The sequence below is a fragment of the Thermobia domestica genome, chromosome 12, assembly GCF_964235325.1.
Source record: "Thermobia domestica chromosome 12, izTheDome1.hap1.1, whole genome shotgun sequence".
NCBI classification, from domain to species: domain Eukaryota; kingdom Metazoa; phylum Arthropoda; class Insecta; order Zygentoma; family Lepismatidae; genus Thermobia; species Thermobia domestica.
Genome location: NC_137465.1, coordinates 212,837,803 through 212,852,328, shown reverse-complemented (window position 1 = coordinate 212,852,328; position 14,526 = coordinate 212,837,803). Strand labels below are relative to the sequence as shown.

Here is a 14,526-nt window from a genome sequence, read left to right as displayed (position 1 = left end):
TACCTATTTTGTCAATACGTGATCAGAGGCGCAATAATCAAACATATAGCCTATATATAGTTAAAGAAAAAAAACATTATTATTGACATGACATGTTGTCATGGTAAACATTATTATCTACATGATATACATGAAATAGATGGCTGTAGATGTAAATCAACGATAACTGGATACGAGTCAGGTGATTTCAAAGGATCAAATAAAAATGGTTAGTAGCTATTAAGTGATATGTTTATTGTAATAACTTGATATATCTGCGAATTAGGGCTAAAGTGGTTTTTTTTATTCGCTTTATCTGGTGCCGTAAAACCGGGACCTTACCTCAAAGTTCTGAAAAGAAGTAAGGACGAGGTATATTTGCAAACGTATATCCTTTTTATGAATTTCACCGTTTTAAGAAGCGGAAAGAAAATACAAAGGATTAGAGATATGCAGAATCCTGACGTAATGGATGTACCGAGTACTTTAGTAGAAAACACACCTGAATATGGCCAGGCTAATCTTGTTAGTACGATTAGCCAACTGCTAACTGATAAGCTGGAACAAATGCAAAAGACGAATCAACAAATACAAAAATCGAACGATGAAAAGATGGAACAGATGCAAAAATGGATAGAACAAATACAAAAATCGAGCGATGAAAAGTTAGAACAAATACAAAAATCGAGCGATGAAAAGTTCGAACAATTATTAACTCAACACAAATCTCTTGCAGATAGAGTTCAGGGTATCCATGAAAATTTCGATCGGCTACAGCATAATTTGAGAGAAGATTTGCATGTACTGACTGATGAGGCTACCATCAAAATCACCAACGATGTAACGCGTGAAATAGATAACCGGTTCCAGCAATTTTGCAACAAATGGGAATGCAGGCAAGATCAGTTAACCCTGGAAACTGAATCAATAAAGAAAGTCGTCGAAGACATGGAATCTACTACAAACCAACAAAAGAATCAAATGGCGAATATCACTGTCCAGGTCGACTCACATAGTATACAGATAACTAACTTACAAGAGGAAGTCAGATTATTACAAGAAAGGGAAGGAAACCACAATAATCCTGTGTATAAGGAGGTTTTGGATGTTCCCAATCAACAGGAAATATCGCGTCATTGCCCGAGAACTCCATTAATGGAAACCGACAGATCATCTTCCTCTAAAGGTTCCACTGATGATGATTTAGCTACGGAAAACCTCAGAAGACGTTTCCAAGATCGTGATCGCAAAAGGAAGAATGAAATAAATAAGCGTGAAAGGAGTATAGACCATTACCAACGTCAACGAAACCACAACGATAGCAAAATAAATGTCAAGGTCAGCGAAATCAAGGCCATGACAAAATTCAGCGGTAAGTGTGACGAAACCGCAAGCTCGTTCTTAGAAAAATTTGAAGCTGAGTGTGAAATTATGGGCATAGCTCAATCTAAATTTATGAAGTTGTTACCACATCTGTTACTTCCTCCTTGTTCCTTGTGGTTTAAAGCTATTCGCGACCATATAAAATCCTACGAAGAATTCAAACGGGCCCTGTTGGCTAATTACGAAAATGATTTCTTGTTAGCTAACCGCGATGCGATGGTGCGAACTCGCCATTATTCACCTCGGGTCGATAAATCCCTTACGGATTTTACAATCAATGCATATAATGAACTCAAACTCGTCAATCCGTTTCAGCCCGAATCCAGAATAATCGCTTCCGTACGCATTTTATTGCCGTATAAATTACAACAGATTCTGTTGTCAGCTCAATGCGTAAACTTCAATCATCTCATAATCTTAGTTCAGAACTTTGAGAATCAATTCCCGAACCCTAGCGGAAGTAACCGTAATCTGTCTAATCCGATTCCCGTCAGAAACCTGAATATAACTAATGAAAATTCCGAAAATCTTCGCAGCGATGAGAGATTACGTGACAATACTGGCATTGGAATTAGTGAAAGATATGTTATGCGTACTGGAACTGGAGCTAATGAAAGATTCGATACCAGCGGTAGAAATGGAACGAATTATGGTAATCCAAGGAACAGTTGGGCGAACAGAAGAAACTTTCGTGGAAGACGCAATTACGGTAACAATGTGATGCATGCTAGTGTGACTCAAAACAGATTTAATTGGAGATCTCGAGATGGCAGAAACTGTCGAAATAGGACCGAAGCAATAAATGAAACAGGAAATGGATCAAGAGAGAATCAAGATTGCGGTGTTCAATGCACCCTAATGGATTCGTTTGTTAACCCTGGAAATGGATCAAGAGAGAATCAAGATTGCGGTGTTCAATGCACCCTAATGGATTCGTTTGTTAACCCTAATTTAAACTAAAACCTGCTGATATGGTTGGGGTTAATCCCATATCAGCTGAAGATTCTCGTAATCGTTCATCCCGAGATTCATCTAATAATTTATTTGAGAATGATGGTAACTTATTTATGGATAACTGTAACGATAAATATGAATTAGATTTAAATAGACGTTGCTTATATCAGTATTTACCCATTGCAAATTGTTGTTGGCAAACCGATGACGACATTGATGATTCATATGATGATGATAATGATTTTGTATTTTTGAAATCGTTCTGTACGGCGAGAATTCCTGTAAAGGTTAATGGAATTTCTCTAAATGCTTTAATTGATACTGGAGCTAACGCATCGCTATTGTCCTTTTCACTTTGGAATAGGATTGCTAAGGAATATTCTAATCCTAGATTGGAAAAGCTTGAAAATTTGATACTAGTTGATTATACTGGAAAACATAAAAAGCGAGTCATGGGTAAAACTCATATTGTACTGTCTGTGAAAGATCGTGATATTAATCTTCCCATTCTAGTGATAAATGAATTGAATGAAAATCTTTTAATTGGTCTTGATTTTATAACACAATTCCATGTAATTTTAAACTTTGAGAATCAAACATTTACTTTACCTGGATTACCTGACAGCGTAACGCAAAAATTAATTTCTTGTATAGATGAAAGCTCGTTACAATGCAGTATGATAGATAATTTTGTTGACGAAGGTGAGGAAACTTATCCGTTCGACCTTTATGTTCAAAAGATTTTACATGATTTGGAAATTAAAGATCAAGATATAACTTCTGAATTTGTACAAATTTTGTATAAACATCAAAAGGTATTTTCTAATCGTCCTGGTTGTTGTAAAGATTTCCTCTATTCACTTGAGGTACACAACAAAAACCCTATTGTTACTAAACCGTATATAATTCCTTACAGATTCAGGGAAAATGTAAGGAAACAAATCTCAGAGATGTTGCGTGACGGGATAATTAGCCCGTCCCAAAGTATTCACTTGAATCCCATTCACGTAGTACCAAAAAAGGATGGACGTCTGAGAATAGTTTTAGATATGCGTAAATTGAACACGTGTATAAAGCTACAACAAGTTAGATATCCCCCTGTTGAGGAAATTTTGAGCACTTTGCAAGGGAACGTTATTTTTGGTAATCTCGATTTGGTCATGGCGTATAACCAAATTCTGTTGGATAAGGAATCTCGGCCTTACACGGCCTTTTCCTTCGAAGGACATCTATACGAATATAACCGAGTAGTTTTTGGTTTGATCAATGGAAGTGCGGCATTAGCATCATGCTTAAATCAAGTCGTGGGTCAAGACCTGAGGAGTAACGTTATAGTGTATGCTGATGATATTTTAATTATGGGAAAAGATTACCGAGATTATTTGAAATATCTAGATATTGTGCTTAAACGCTTGGAATTGTCTGGGTTCACTTTAAATCTAGAAAAATCAAAATTTTTCAAAACTACGATAGAATTCCTTGGTTACCAGATCGATTCAGAAGGATTGTGTTTCAGTGAGTCCAAGGTCCAAGCCATCAGCGATCTACCTCCGCCAACCAATGTAAAACAAACACGTCAAATTTTAGGATTATTCAATTGGTTTCGAAAGTCGATTCCCCGTTTTGCTGAAATTGCACAACCTTTGTTCTCTATCACAAAAAAGGGAATGCCATGGCAGTGGAGCGAGTTACAAGAACGAAGTTTCAACCAACTGAAGGATAGTATAATGCGTAATATTCGTTTAAATCACCCAAATTATAACTTGCCCTTTTTTGTGCAGTGTGATGGTTCTCTAGCGGGGATATCTGGAATTCTTTGGCAACCTAATCCTACAATAGAAAATCCCGCTGTCATACATTGTGTAAGTCGGACTCTCAAGAAAGCAGAAAAGGGGTACACCACAACTGAAATTGAACTGCTAGCAGTACGTTTTTCAATCCAGAAGTTTGCTCCGTACATTAGTGGGTGCCATTTTACGGTAATCACCGACCACAGTTCGCTACGTTATCTACGCAGTATACGAGGGTACAACAATAGGTTATTAAGGTGGTCGTTAGAACTCCAGTCCTTTGATTTCGAAATACAGCATGTGAAGGGGATAAATAATGGTCCCGTGGATGCTTTATCAAGAATATTCCCTGGTGAAGAACAGCGTATCTTGAGTATCAACGTTTTTAAGATTCTTCAGGACGAAATTGCTCATGTAGATGTAGAAGATCTGATAAAGAATCAAAGAGATCACGAGGATTATATGAAAATTATAAACCATCTATCGTCATGTGCCCCAGGTTGTAATTGTCCCAAAGGGTGGAATACCACGTTCGTGCTTTCAAATGATGTGTTATTGGTTAAAGACTTTAAATTTAAAAACCGCAAGAAAATCTGCGTTCCTCCTGCATTAATTCATAAGATACTGAAGGCGTATCACGATGATTTTGGGCATTTTGGTTATCGAAAGGTTTTCGATCTGATCAATAAATCCTTTTATTGGAAATCTCTCAGAAGTACTATTAAAACATATATTAGCGATTGTGAAGAATGTATGCGTATTAAACATAATAATCGTGCTGTCAATAAGCCAATGCTTTCAATACTACCTGATAAACCTCACTATTTCCTGTCTATAGATTTATATGGTCCTTTACCAAGGGCATCTTCTGGAGAATCCTACTTGCTTACCGTGATGGATATATTTTCTCGTTATGTTGTGGCCTACCCTTTGAGAAAAGCGACGTCTTCAGCCATTATATACCGTATATTGAATGTATACATACCTCATTGTGGCCCGGTAGAACATATTCTATGCGACAACGGTTCACAGTTTCGTAGCGACTCATTTATAAGGTCAATGACTAATGCGGGTATAAAGGTTCATTTTGTCACCCCATATCATCCTAGCAGTTCCGTGGTGGAGAATGTTCATCGCCATTTTGGCACACTTTTCAGACACTTGTGTAAAGACAAACATTCGGATTGGGTAAAATATGTTACTCAGGTTACTTATTTCTTAAATTATTCTATCTCTGATTCGCTCGGTGTGGCTCCGGCAAATATACATAACGGAACTGATACAATATACTCTATTGAACATCATTTTGATATAAAATTAAGAGATTCGGAGGATTTGGAACCCTCACATTTGATAAGTATGGTTCGAACTCGTCGATCTCAGAAATTTCAACGACGCAATGAAAAGGTAAAGCAAGAACAGGAAAATAAATATCAGATCAGAACTGGCGACATGGTGTTTCTGAAGCTCCATCCGCAAAGCAATGCTAGCTTAAAGCGGATTTATAAGTTTTGTGATGTCTATGCTGGTCCTTACCTATGTGTTAAGGAAATTAATCCTAAAGTGTTTGAATTGGTTGATGCTAAAACAGGCAAATCTATAGGATTTCGCAATATTGATGAACTAAAGGTATGGCGACCTTCGGAAATCACGAAAAACAAATGGTTGAAACTAGTTGAAACTTTAGTCAACCCTGATATGATAACTAAATTAAACTTGGATAACAATTCTTAATTTATTCTCTTGTATGTTACGAGTTGTGTTATGAATACTTCATTTGAACTTTATATATGCACAACATGTTATGATGTGATTAATTTATTTTATCTTTGCACTAATTTTAAGAGTTATGTTCATCTTTATTTTATCTTACGTGTTCAAAAGAGATTTGATTGTGTTAAATTGAAATCTATGACATTGATCTTAATTGAAGTTTCTAAATGTAATTATTGCCTTCTGATCTTGTTGATATTTGATGTGATGACGATCTTAATTGGAAAGAATGTTATTTGTATATGAATGTTATCGCTCGATGTAAAAAGGAATAATTAACTAGTAACTCTGCGTAAGTCATCAGTTAGTTATAATTTTGAATAGACCCATAAACAATATTTTTAATGAATCGACGTTTTTATGATATGTGATTTGTAATAAAATAAAATGTTATGAATGAATTAATATATATATATATGGAGAAAGAAGAGAAGTGAAAACTACTTATATTGATGTAATAATAATTAATACGAGGGCTATTCAAAAAGTGAATGTTTTGAAAATATCCAGGGTTCTTTCCTTCTCTGTAATACTGTTACGGAATTCCCGTTCTGGGCGACATTTTATACAACGATATATTCTTGTTATAACGGTATTGTTAATCTGTACCTATTTTGTCAATACGTGATCAGAGGCGCAATAATCAAACATATAGCCTATATATAGTTAAAGAAAAAAAACATTATTATTGACATGACATGTTGTCATGGTAAACATTATTATCTACATGATATACATGAAATAGATGGCTGTAGATGTAAATCAACGATAACTGGATACGAGTCAGGTGATTTCAAAGGATCAAATAAAAATGGTTAGTAGCTATTAAGTGATATGTTTATTGTAATAACTTGATATATCTGCGAATTAGGGCTAAAGTGGTTTTTTTTATTCGCTTTAAGATCAAGGCCTCCTAGAGAGTGGTAAGGACAATGGAGCTCTCAAAAGATCAGGCGTCCTAGAGAGTGGTAAGGACAATGGAGCTCTCAAAAGATCAGGCGTCCTAGAGAGTGGTAAGGATAAAGAAACTCTTAGATGCCTGACGTCCTAGAAAGTGGTAAGGATAAAGGAGTTCTCAAAGTCCAGGCGTTCTAGAGAGTGGTAAGGACAATGGAGCTCTCAAAAGATCAAGGCCTCCTAGAGAGTGGTAAGGACAATGGAGCTCTCAAAAGATCAGGCGTCCTAGAGAGTGGTAAGGACAATGGAGCTCTCAAAAGATCAGGCTTCCTAGAGAGTGGTAAGGATAAAGAAACTCTTAGATGCCTGACGTCCTAGAAAGTGGTAAGGATAAAGGAGTTCTCAAAGTCCAGGCGTTCTAGAGAGTGGTAAGGACAATGGAGCTCTCAAAAGATCAGGCGTCCTAGAGAGTGGTAAGGACAATGGAGCTCTCAAAAGATCAGGCTTCCTAGAGAGTGGTAAGGATAAAGAAACTCTTAGATGCCTGACGTCCTAGAAAGTGGTAAGGATAAAGGAGTTCTCAAAGTCCAGGCGTTCTAGAGAGTGGTAAGGACAATGGAGCTCTCAAAAGATCAGGCGTCCTAGAGAGTGGTAAGGACAATGGAGCTCTCAAAAGATCAGGCTTCCTAGAGAGTGGTAAGGATAAAGAAACTCTTAGATGCCTGACGTCCTAGAGAGTGGTAAGGATAAAGGAGTTCTCAAAGTCCAGGCGTTCTAGAGAGTGGTAAGGACAATGGAGCTCTCAAAAGATCAGGCGTCCTAGAGAGTGGTAAGGACAATGGAGCTCTCAAAAGATCAGGCTTCCTAGAGAGTGGTAAGGATAAAGAAACTCTTAGATGCCTGACGTCCTAGAAAGTGGTAAGGATAAAGGAGTTCTCAAAGTCCAGGCGTTCTAGAGAGTGGTAAGGACAATGGAGCTCTCAAAAGATCAAGGCCTCCTAGAGAGTGGTAAGGACAATGGAGCTCTCAAAAGATCAGGCGTCCTAGAGAGTGGTAAGGACAATGGAGCTCTCAAAAGATCAGGCTTCCTAGAGAGTGGTAAGGATAAAGAAACTCTTAGATGCCTGACGTCCTAGAAAGTGGTAAGGATAAAGGAGTTCTCAAAGTCCAGGCGTTCTAGAGAGTGGTAAGGACAATGGAGCTCTCAAAAGATCAGGCGTCCTAGAGAGTGGTAAGGACAATGGAGCTCTCAAAAGATCAGGCGTCCTAGAGAGTGGTAAGGATAAAGAAACTCTTAGATGCCTGACGTCCTAGAAAGTGGTAAGGATAAAGGAGTTCTCAAAGTCCAGGCGTTCTAGAGAGTAGTAAGGACAATGGAGCTCTCAAAAGATCAGGCGTCCTAGAGAGTGGTAAGGACAATGGAGCTCTCAAAAGATCAGGCGTCCTAGAGAGTGGTAAGGATAAAGAAACTCTTAGATGCCTGACGTCCTAGAAAGTGGTAAGGATAAAGGAGTTCTCAAAGTCCAGGCGTTCTAGAGAGTGGTAAGGACAATGGAGCTCTCAAAAGATCAAGGCCTCCTAGAGAGTGGTAAGGACAATGGAGCTCTCAAAAGATCAAGGCCTCCTAGAGAGTGGTAAGGACAATGGAGCTCTCAAAAGATCAGGCGTCCTAGAGAGTGGTAAGGACAATGGAGCTCTCAAAAGATCAAGGCCTCCTAGAGAGTGGTAAGGACAATGGAGCTCTCAAAAGATCAGGCGTCCTAGAGAGTGGTAAGGACAATGGAGCTCTCAAAAGATCAAGGCCTCCTAGAGAGTGGTAAGGACAATGGAGCTCTCAAAAGATCAGGCGTCCTAGAGAGTGGTAAGGACAATGGAGCTCTCAAAAGATCAGGCGTCCTAGAGAGTGGTAAGGACAATGGAGCTCTCAAAAGATCAGGCGTCCTAGAGAGTGGTAAGGACAATGGAGCTCTCAAAAGATCAGGCGTCCTAGAGAGTGGTAAGGACAATGGAGCTCTCAAAAGATCAGGCTTCCTAGAGAGTGGTAAGGATAAAGAAACTCTTAGATGCCTGACGTCCTAGAAAGTGGTAAGGATAAAGGAGTTCTCGAAGTCCAGGCGTTCTAGAGAGTGGTAAGGACAATGGAGCTCTCAAAAGATCAGGCGTCCTAGAGAGTGGTAAGGACAATGGAGCTCTCAAAAGATCAGGCGTCCTAGAGAGTGGTAAGGATAAAGAAACTCTTAGATGCCTGACGTCCTAGAAAGTGGTAAGGATAAAGGAGTTCTCAAAGTCCAGGCGTTCTAGAGAGTGGTAAGGACAATGGAGCTCTCAAAAGATCAAGGCCTCCTAGAGAGTGGTAAGGACAATGGAGCTCTCAAAAGATCAGGCGTCCTAGAGAGTGGTAAGGACAATGGAGCTCTCAAAAGATCAGGCTTCCTAGAGAGTGGTAAGGATAAAGAAACTCTTAGATGCCTGACGTCCTAGAAAGTGGTAAGGATAAAGGAGTTCTCAAAGTCCAGGCGTTCTAGAGAGTGGTAAGGACAATGGAGCTCTCAAAAGATCAAGGCCTCCTAGAGAGTGGTAAGGACAATGGAGCTCTCAAAAGATCAAGGCCTCCTAGAGAGTGGTAAGGACAATGGAGCTCTCAAAAGATCAGGCGTCCTAGAGAGTGGTAAGGACAATGGAGCTCTCAAAAGATCAGGCGTCCTAGAGAGTGGTAAGGACAATGGAGCTCTCAAAAGATCAGGCGTCCTAGAGAGTGGTAAGGACAATGGAGCTCTCAAAAGATCAGGCGTCCTAGAGAGTGGTAAGGACAATGGAGCTCTCAAAAGATCAGGCGTCCTAGAGAGTGGTAAGGATAAAGAAACTCTTAGATGCCTGACGTCCTAGAAAGTGGTAAGGATAAAGGAGTTCTCAAAGTCCAGGCGTTCTAGAGAGTGGTAAGGACAATGGAGCTCTCAAAAGATCAGGCGTCCTAGAGAGTGGTAAGGACAATGGAGCTCTCAAAAGATCAGGCGTCCTAGAGAGTGGTAAGGATAAAGAAACTCTTAGATGCCTGACGTCCTAGAAAGTGGTAAGGATAAAGGAGTTCTCAAAGTCCAGGCGTTCTAGAGAGTGGTAAGGACAATGGAGCTCTCAAAAGATCAAGGCCTCCTAGAGAGTGGTAAGGACAATGGAGCTCTCAAAAGATCAGGCGTCCTAGAGAGTGGTAAGGACAATGGAGCTCTCAAAAGATCAGGCGTCCTAGAGAGTGGTAAGGACAATGGAGCTCTCAAAAGATCAAGGCCTCCTAGAGAGTGGTAAGGACAATGGAGCTCTCAAAAGATCAGGCGTCCTAGAGAGTGGTAAGGACAATGGAGCTCTCAAAAGATCAGGCGTCCTAGAGAGTGGTAAGGATAAAGAAACTCTTAGATGCCTGACGTCCTAGAAAGTGGTAAGGATAAAGGAGTTCTCAAAGTCCAGGCGTTCTAGAGAGTGGTAAGGACAATGGAGCTCTCAAAAGATCAAGGCCTCCTAGAGAGTGGTAAGGACAATGGAGCTCTCAAAAGATCAGGCGTCCTAGAGAGTGGTAAGGACAATGGAGCTCTCAAAAGATCAGGCTTCCTAGAGAGTGGTAAGGATAAAGAAACTCTTAGATGCCTGACGTCCTAGAAAGTGGTAAGGATAAAGGAGTTCTCAAAGTCCAGGCGTTCTAGAGAGTGGTAAGGACAATGGAGCTCTCAAAAGATCAAGGCCTCCTAGAGAGTGGTAAGGACAATGGAGCTCTCAAAAGATCAGGCGTCCTAGGGAGTGGTAAGGACAATGGAGCTCTCAAAAGATCAGGCTTCCTAGAGAGTGGTAAGGATAAAGAAACTCTTAGATGCCTGACGTCCTAGAAAGTGGTAAGGATAAAGGAGTTCTCAAAGTCCAGGCGTTCTAGAGAGTGGTAAGGACAATGGAGCTCTCAAAAGATCAAGGCCTCCTAGAGAGTGGTAAGGACAATGGAGCTCTCAAAAGATCAGGCGTCCTAGAGAGTGGTAAGGACAATGGAGCTCTCAAAAGATCAGGCTTCCTAGAGAGTGGTAAGGATAAAGAAACTCTTAGATGCCTGACGTCCTAGAAAGTGGTAAGGATAAAGGAGTTCTCAAAGTCCAGGCGTTCTAGAGAGTGGTAAGGACAATGGAGCTCTCAAAAGATCAAGGCCTCCTAGAGAGTGGTAAGGACAATGGAGCTCTCAAAAGATCAGGCGTCCTAGAGAGTGGTAAGGACAATGGAGCTCTCAAAAGATCAGGCTTCCTAGAGAGTGGTAAGGATAAAGAAACTCTTAGATGCCTGACGTCCTAGAAAGTGGTAAGGATAAAGGAGTTCTCAAAGTCCAGGCGTTCTAGAGAGTGGTAAGGACAATGGAGCTCTCAAAAGATCAGGCGTCCTAGAGAGTGGTAAGGATAAAAAAACTCTTAGATGCCTGATGTCCTACAGAGTGGTAAGGATAAAGGAGCTCTCAAAGTCCAGGCATCTTAGAGAGTGATAAGGACAATGGAGCTCTTAAAGGATCAGGCGTCCTAGAGAGTGGAGGTAATGATCAATCGGTGGAGACTGATGCCTTCTGTGGTGTTCTGGCTCATTTTATCGAGAAATGTCACTAACTTCGTTAATCTTCTTTACTTGACAATCGCTGAGGATGATTGGCAATATGTTCTCCGTAATTGCCGTCCGAAGTTGTTTACAGCTAGCACGTGGTATTGGGAGTACGTGAAAAACCTTACAATATTATGGGAGTATATCATGTAATGACTTTCGTGTTTTTTAACGTTTGTAAACGCTCTTAATTATATTCTTTCAATCATATCTATTTTTAGTTTTCATATTATGAATCACGTTACACTAAAAAACAATGTTTGAGATCTATAGGCTTGGGTGAGCTAGTGTTGCCAACAAGAACTGTGAAATATCTCGTCTTGTCTCATGTTTCTAGTCTTGTCTCGATTTAAAAATGTACTTCTCATTTCGTTTGCAATACTAACTTCTACAAAAAGAAATAAAAGACTAAAAAAATTTTGGAATTTAGATGTGGAAAAAATTAGCTAAGTTGATCCAAGGGTAAAAGTGGATCTGAAAAGCTAGAGGGAAACATGACGTCACGCCGTTCCCTGTACCAATCTTTGTCCATTGTAGTTTTTCTAGGAAGTGGATGGACGCCATTGATATTTTTTGGAAGAAGAAACGACGTCCATCCGCGTTCTGCTGACTTTTACCCCCGAGTTGCACAGAAAGCGAATAATAAATGTTAGGGATAGGAAAAGGTAGAATTTTAGATGAATTTCAAGAAAGATGAGAACTGATTAAACCATTCATTAATCAAAGTACATGTAGGTTTGAAGAGATCATTAGAGCGCAAAGCATTAAGGCTTTTCACTAAACTCTCTCCCTCCTCCCTTCCTCCCATTTCTTGAACTTTAGTATGGTAAGAAAGTGAAATACAATGAAAAGCATTAAAAATTTAGAAAGTAAGCAAGGCAGTATCTAACCGTTTCCAAATCTTTTCCTGCGAACTGGAAATTTAGGTGCGCAGTTCACTAAATTGTGATTATTTGGATACCCAAATGTCTGGTCTGTATGAAAAGATTTCAAAACGGTTAGAGTGGAGTCCCTAAAACTCGGCACACGGTAACCTGGAAGTCCGGATAACTCGGCACTCGATAACCTGATAGTCCGGATAACTCGGCACTCGATAACCTGATAGTCCGGATAACTCGGCACTCGATAACCTGATAGTCCGGATAACTCGGCACTCGATAACCTGATAGTACGGATAACTCGGCACTCGATAACCTGATAGTCCGGATAACTCGGCACTCGATAACCTGATAGTCCGGATAACTCGGCACTTGATAACCTGATAGTCCGGATAACTCGGCACTCGATAACCTGATAGTACGGATAACTCGGCACTCGATAACCTGGCAGTCCGGATAAGTCGGCACTCGATAACCTGGCAGTCCGGATAACTCGGCACTCGATAACCTGGCAGTCCGGATAACTCGGTCGCACGCTGGTAAGATGTAAACAACCAGCTCGCAGACCTGTTCAAGGTCATTGCCGGGTATTCTTATCAGGTAAATTACTTTACACTGTGTATTCATTAATTTTCATTTTCATGTATAGTAAACGCTCTACGCCTTCATAAAGTACGTACCTTTCCTTTGTATAAGGGTAATTAGACAGTTTATCCTCTGTCATATTCTCAAGCAATCAATAGATACAAGTACAGTACTGTATTTTCTGAGGAAACACTCATACTTATTCTTTTTTAACCCCCATTCCCATAATCCGGCATTTTCACAAACTCGGCTACCCTTCAGTCCACATTAGGCAAAGTTATCGGGAATCTACTGTATTACTTCAGTTAATAGAATTCTACAATTTTTGTCGTTTTACTAAAATTCGATCGAAAAAGTTGCTCTTGGTTTATCAATCCAAAAATATCATACACAATGACAGTAAATTTGATCTATAAAGCACATGTAAAAATTCGTATTAACTTTTCAGCAAGTAACTTGACCTCTTCCAAAGAACGATGATTTTAAAGCTTAGTACCTTTGGGTTAAGTTCCAAAGTTGGTCGTCCGTTTCTAGGAAAATTGTGAAAATTTACCGGGAAGAAATTAATAATTTGCTTGCTTGTGTGCTTGATAATGTATAAGGAGAGTGAAAGTTGTGTTTATCTTCTTATATAAACGGTTCTAAACATGGAACTATTTGGCAAGCGGAGGGAACTACTTGGCGCAAGGTTACTTCATGGTAGGGTTATGGGAATGTAATGAGCATTTTTTTTGTAAACATGGCTGGTGATAATCAGGAAAATCTATTAAAAGTGGGTAAAAGTCATGGCTTAATAAATCTAAAAATAGATTGTAGAAAATGAGAAGCAAATAGCTGTAAAGAAACCTGGAGAAAGTTATCCTTGTCAATATAATTGTAACATAACTAACATGGCGGCAAGGCTCTAGAACACGGAGGCCCCTTCCCATAGTTGTAATGAACACAGTAAACAACGTGCCCTGCGGGACTCTAAACCGGCTTCACTCCCTAACGCTCGCTCGGCAATACTATTGGAATTAAATATTAAACTTTGGTACATAAATGAACCAATTCTTACGCCTTTAGCCAAAAACTAGGCGGACGACCAACTACGGAATAAATGCCTTACCTTCTAAAGCATCATAATTATTAATTGTAATGCAATATATGATACACATTTTTACATAAAAGTACTTTATGATAGAAATAAATCCTAATTTTGTTGACGCTAATCCTGATCTCTTTTCCTTTTTCTTTCAGCCTCAACATGTCTTTGTTGAAGGAAGTATGAACTACACATCAGATGAAACACTTGCCAAGGAGCCTGGTACTCTAACCACAGTTTCTGTGTTGTTTATAGGTAAATAGAGCCGCTTTTTTTAGACAGATAAGTTTCCTATAAATTTGAAGTAGGTTTGCTATACGCCTCCCAAAATACTAAAAGAAAAAATATTGGGTTAACTGTTATATTGTCGGACCAATTTTAGGAAATTTACCTGGTGAATAGGATAATATAGGGTTGTGAGAAAGAGTGAATGAAAGTCAGCTGAGGAGACTAGTTGTAGTTAAGAAGGTAGTTGTTTTGTTGATTGTTTTTGATATTGTATGTGACATTATATATGAAGGTGAAAGGGACTATTTGGCGGAGGTACATTTGTTATGATTTAGCAGGCTTGCCAACCATAAAATAATTT

The 14,526-nt window shown here is 39.4% G+C and overlaps 1 protein-coding gene across 1 annotated transcript in view; it reads left to right on the top strand.

Annotated features, from left to right (window-relative positions):
* The first annotated feature begins 6,615 nt into the window (after positions 1-6,615).
* Positions 6,616-14,526, top strand: part of LOC145667031 (dopamine receptor 1-like) — a 27,042-nt gene continuing 19,131 nt past the window's right edge. Inside the window, exons 1-2 of the mRNA XM_081734722.1 lie at positions 6,616-6,693; positions 14,093-14,192. Of these exons, the coding sequence (XP_081590848.1) occupies positions 6,691-6,693; positions 14,093-14,192 (103 nt within the window). The 5' untranslated portion in view covers positions 6,616-6,690. The remainder of the gene's footprint in view (positions 6,694-14,092; positions 14,193-14,526) is intronic.